The sequence below is a fragment of the Lolium rigidum genome, chromosome 6 (genome assembly GCF_022539505.1).
Source record: "Lolium rigidum isolate FL_2022 chromosome 6, APGP_CSIRO_Lrig_0.1, whole genome shotgun sequence".
NCBI lineage: Eukaryota > Viridiplantae > Streptophyta > Magnoliopsida > Poales > Poaceae > Lolium > Lolium rigidum.
Window position 1 is genome coordinate 131,211,904 of NC_061513.1, and position 5,784 is coordinate 131,217,687.

Genomic DNA, 5,784 nt, shown 5'->3' on the forward strand with positions numbered 1-5,784 from the left:
GTTTGCTAGGGATATGTTCATCTTCCTTAGTGTATCTGCATACATAAGGTTTAAACTGCTGCCGCCATCTATGAACACTCGAGATACATCGAATCCTGCGATCACTGCTGGTAATATAAGTGCTGATTGCCCTGGTCGAGGAACTTGCTGTGGATGATCCGCTATTGTGAATCCAATATCTTGCCCTGACCAGTTTAGATATTCAACCGTTGGTGGAGGCATCTTCTCTGCCATGAACACCTGTCGCGAGATTACTTTCTGCGCTCTATTGGATGGCCTGCTTTTCTGAATCATCGAGACCGCTCCATTGGAATTGGGATCAACATAAGGCGGTGGTGCAGGTGCTGCCGCAATTCTGAGCTGATGTCGATTATCGTGCGTAATTGCGGGAGGAGGTGGCAGGTGAATCTCACTCCTGGGTCCTTGAGGATTTCTGGGCGCTGCCTGAGCGTTTGCATGCCCTGCCCACCTTAACATTGCCTGAAAATTTCGGCAATCCTTTTGCAAGTGTCCTGACTGTCTTTTTCCGTTATTGTCGAGATAGAAATGCATCTGACACGGCCCGTTCATCATCTCCTCGGGAGACACGAAAGGCCTCTGAAACCTCGACCCGGTATTTTGCCTGTTGTTTCGAGAGTCATCTCTATTGTCGCCTCGCTGCTCGTTGCTTCTCTGGTAATCATCTCTATTGTTTCCTCCGGCGCTTGCTCGCAAGCCAGCCAAAATTTGCCCAGGTGCATCATAGCCCGAGTACTGCCGAGGAAATCGTCGCCTATTTTGATAATTTCGGCCACGGTCCTCCTCTGGTGACCTATGCCATTTGTTGTGAACAGCATCTTCTCCATCTAACCATCTGTTTGCTATCTCCATCAATGCGGATACTGTCTTTGGATTGGTTCTCCCCAAATCCTCGACAAAATCTCCTCGCCTGATTCCTGCGACAAACGCATCTATCGCTCTCTCGTCAGATATATTCTCTGCCGAGTTTTTGATGATATTCCACCTTTGGATGTATTTTCTCATTGATTCGTCTGGCTTCTGTCGACACGCCCTCAATTCCTCTAGCGATGCGGGTTTTTTGCAGGTGGACCGGAAATTCTTGACGAATATGTCCTCGAAGCTATCCCAGCTGTCGATAGATCCTGGAGGAAGCTTCTTAATCCAAGATCGCGCGGCTCCACTTAAATGCACCTGGATGCTTTGCATAGCTGTTGCTCTGGTCCCTCCTGTGAGCTTCACCATCTCGAGGTAATCAACTAGCCAATCCTCTGGATCTTGCAGGCCGTCGAATTTCTTGAAGTTATCAGGCAACTTAAATCCCGAAGGGACTCGAGTTTTTGGGACTCTCCTCGTGAAGCATGGCAAACCGCACATATCCTCGTCGTTTAGTTCTGGGGAATGCCGATGTTCCCTTCTACTTTGTCGTGCTCTGTCCACCCTTGCTTGCGCTGCTGTGTCTCTTGCTCCACTTGTTCCTTCGGGAGCTGCTGCTACTGCTGCCGCAGGTCGTGGACTATTTTGCCTTGCTGTTCCTTCGGAAGGTGTTGATGCAAACGTCGTTCCCATGGCTCCAACTCCTGCCATTGCCATGTTGTACAGTGCCTCCCTTGGATCTCCTGGAGGTGGCCTGGATGCAAGGATAAAGGCCTGTGTCGCCATATACCCAGCTTCTGGTGTCTTGGGGATAATATTCCCTCTCGTGTCTATCGACATAAAAGACATGTCGAGGTTTTGAACCAAGTGCTCTCTTTCTCCTTCGGGTATATGTTGCAACCTTGATCTTTCTCTGTTCCGAGCTTCCCTGTGGCTATCTCCCGAGGTTCCAGATTGTCGACTCAGCTCTGCCCTTCGCCTGCTTGACGCGGAGGCTGCCTCCTTTCTTCTGTTCAGGGCAGCTGTCTGTTTTTCCAATTCCCTCGCAGCTCGTGCGAGCCTATATTGATATGCTTGCAACTCTTCTGGCGTGGCTGTTGTGGCCATTGGTTCTGAGCCATCCATAGCTCTTGCGGCTCTATCCCATGCTGCTTGCGGGAGTTGAACTCTATCACGAGGCTCAGGTCCGACATATTTGTTGCCTAGACCTCGTCGTAGATCAGAGGGATCGACGTATGGATTTCCTAAATCGTCGAAAGCCTCAGATGTTTCCTCCTGATCGCGGCTTGGCTCTCCGATGACATAAATCTGATGATATTTTGTATTCAGATCTGTGCTGGGTTTGGTGACACCATCATAAAGATTGGTGAAGACCTTGCCCACTGTAGTGGATTTGTCGATGAAGTTGAAGCTGTCGACACTGCTCGAGTCATCGCTTATATAGGAGTCCGCGGATGACTTGAAGGACATGTCGCTGAAGATCTTGGCGAGCTTTTCGCTTGCCCTGGTGATGAAGTGTGGCGATGAAGTCTCCTCTTCGCCTGACTCGATTGACGATGTTGAGCTTGAAAAATCGGAATCGACCGCCGACAATCCCGACGAGATCGGAATTTTGAGACGATACGCTCCCTCTTTCTCGACGCGAAAGTGGAATCTTCCGAACGTCATCTCCATAGGCTCCTCCAGATACGCATATGCATCCAAACGGGAGGGCGGGTGAGGAACAAAATCGACAGGACCAGTTGCGATCTGTTTACCTCGATCCATCGCGTTGCTTGCAATTGATGAAGTCGACGATCTTGAACGTGCCATCGAGATCAGATCCTTGACGCCTCTATTTCCCACAGACGGCGCCAATTGATAAGGGATTAATTTGTCAATGCCTACGGGTTGTAGACTAGGGTTTAGTTGGAAGTAGAGGGCAAGTAGATCTCGAAGGTTTCAGCCGAAAAGTACTCGACGATATGAAAACTAGGGTTTGTAAGACAATGATTCGATGCTTTCTTTGTCCCTCGACTCCCCCTTATATAGGAGGTGGAGCCGAGGGATTCGTGATGTACAAGTTACGAGTCCGGGAAGGTTTCTAACTCTTCCCGCAATATTACAAGTGTTCTCTCCTAATACAACTCTAGCTTTCCTTAATAACAACTTGGGCTTCCGATTCTTCTTATTCTTCGAGTCGTGGGCCTTCAGTAAACCCCGGGTACTATCTTCGGCAGGCCCATTGGGGGTGCCTATGTCACCTGCTGACGACGTCTCTGCGCCTCCTGTCTTCGTGGACGAGTCGGCGGTGCAGCCCCGAAGGGAAAATCCCTGTCGCCCATGAAGTCCGCCCTTCTTCTCTTATCCGTCTCGACGTAGGTGATGTATATTTACATCGTGTAATGTCACCTTCAAAAAAATAGGCATCACCATAAAACTATACATCACCTATTAAGACCGGGTTTTTTTTGCCCAATATGAAATAAAGTTAGTTTTTACCTTACCTTCCTATTATTCATCACCTGTTAAAAATGCTCTTATGAAATCAGTTTTGAACTTGGAAGCATATGCTTCTAGTACCCGAAAAATCATTTCAAAATGTCAAAAAATATCTGAAAAAACTTTGGTGCGTATAGTTGACATTATACGTATGCATGGCAAGTTTCACAAAAAAATAATAATTTTTTTCAACACATGTGAAAAAGATAAAAAAATCTTGCGAAAAGCTTTTTTTATACATCAAAATTTATCTTTTTCGCACACAACACAATATTAGTTTCCACGAAACAGTTTTATGAGCGCATATAATATCGGGATGTATGTGTTAATTGTTTGTTTAATTTTTTAACATTTTAAATTTTGTTTAGAAGTTATTTCATCAACCGGAAGCATATGCTCCCGGGTGGGTGCAACGTGGAGTAAGTGTAAAAAGAGACATGTTGTTTTCTCCAAACATGCATCGAAATTCAATACGGACACACTTATCAGAACGGGTCCAGAACATGGAAGAGAAATTATCAGAACGGGACAGCAATTTTTGTGGAAAACAAAACTTTTCTATTGCATCAATTCGTTTACACGGTATCTCTCTGTCTGATTTCGCACAGACTTTGTTCTGACGATCAGTTGACTGATCGTCGGCTAGGATATCTCCACCGAAAGGCGGCCCTTCCTCTGCATCCAGTTGTTCATCGCTTGAAAGGCCACCGACGACAGCCATGTCTTCAGCTGTCACCGCCGCGGACCAGCACACTTTGCCTGGCGCTCGGCTAGCCAGATCAGCTGGCTCCTTTGTTGCTGGCGAATCGCAAGGTTCGGCACACTGCTTGCCGCCGAGCACATCGATCCAGCCTTCGTCGGAATCCCAGTCCGGCGAGGCCGAGATGGAGCAGGACAAGGACTTGATCCTCTCGGACGCGTTCACCGAAATTTCCTTTTCGTCGTCGTCGTCGGACTCCGATTCCCAGAATGCGGCGTCCAGCGTGCTCTTGGGCGACACCCACTGCCGGGCCTTGGCCTCCCCTGGTTGGAATGCCAGGAATGGATGCTCGAGGAGCTCCGCCGCCGTGCGGCGGTCGCGGGGGTTTCTCGCGAAGCACGCGGCGAGGAAGTCCTTGGCCTCGGGAGACAGCCAAGCCGGCACCTCGGGCACAGCGTCCGTGTAACCAATCCGGTGGACGGCGGCGAGGACGTTGTCGAGGTCGCTCCACGGGGCGCGCCCGGTGGCCATCTCGACCACCGTGCAGCCGAGCGCCCATACATCGGCGGCCGGGCCCTGGTCCTCCCCCCGGGCTACCTCAGGTGCCATGAAGGCCGGCGTGCCTCCGATCGGCCTCACTGAGCCCACCGTCCTCGCGCACCCGAAGTCCGCGAGCTTGGCGCGCCCGTCGGCGCCGATCACTATGTTCCTTGACTTGATGTCCCCGTGCACGAGCGACTCGCCGTGGACGTACGCCAGCCCGCGCAGTACATCCGCCGCGTAGGCGCGGATGGCGCGCTCCTCGAGGCACCCACCATTCCTGGCGACCTCGTCGACTAGTGAGCCGCCGGGGGCGAACTCGAGGAAGAGGTGGTACGAGCCGTCGCGGTGGCCGCCGCCGATGCAACGCACAACGTCAGGCGAGCAGAGCCCGGACAGAATCCCCTGCTCCCGGCTCAGCATCGCCGCGTCCGCCGCGGCCACCGACTTGACCGCGAACAGCTCCCCTGAGGCGCCGTCAGCCGCCAGAGACACCACGGCTCCCGACGCGCCGCAGCCGAGCGTGCGCAGCCGCGTCCATTGACCGCTAACGGCGATCGCCATTCTCCAAACTCTTTGCTTGCCTATGTGGTTGCTTGCTTGCTCCTCTGGGATGGATACGGTGGTGGTTTGAATCGGTGTGATCTTCTTGTTCCTTTTGTTTGGTCTGAGTATAGGTTCTATGTGGCCTGTGGTTGCGCGCGTTTATATATACAACATCAGAGGATGGGAATGGGAAGGAGAAGACGACTTGGAGCTAATTGGGTGAAGGGATTAGATTAGGGTGAAGGTGTTTGGTGTGTGTCAAAGCTCAACTTGGCGAGCCAGAAAGAAAAGCGTGGGTCTTGCGTTCTCGCCACGCGCGGCAATTGGAAGCTGCGATTTGTGTGGGTGGGAGGCGCGGCTCATGCGGAGGTCAATCAACGCTTCGAGAGGGCGGCGGAACACAGACGGGGCCGGACAGAGGAGAAACAGAGGGGGGCAAGGCCGCGGGGTTGCTTGGTGTTATGTTATGATCCAAATTCATATAAAATGGAGGCTAACTTCTGACAAGCAGAACGAGGCCCGTCGCCAGATATGTTTGGGCCAAAGCGTAGCGGGTACAGATCATCATCACCGCCTATACATAGCTCTTGTAAGGCACCAACTAAGGTTTATTAGATTATACGATAACCCAAGACGTTTGTAAA

The 5,784-nt window shown here is 51.2% G+C and overlaps 1 protein-coding gene across 1 annotated transcript; it reads right to left on the minus strand.

The window, feature by feature from the left end:
- Positions 1-3,733: 3,733 nt before the first annotated feature.
- On the minus strand, positions 3,734-5,448 carry LOC124663301 (mitogen-activated protein kinase kinase kinase 17-like). Its single transcript, XM_047201026.1, has one exon. The coding sequence runs from the start codon at positions 5,156-5,158 to the stop codon at positions 3,734-3,736; it is 1,425 nt and encodes a 474-aa protein (XP_047056982.1). The 5' UTR covers positions 5,159-5,448.
- Between the last annotated feature and the right edge of the window lie 336 nt (positions 5,449-5,784).

What these genes read in the sequence shown, in the direction of transcription:
- LOC124663301 (XM_047201026.1), bottom strand. Translation starts at nt 5,158, where the DNA reads ATGGCGATCGCCGTTAGCGGTCAATGGACGCGGCTGCGCACGCTCGGC.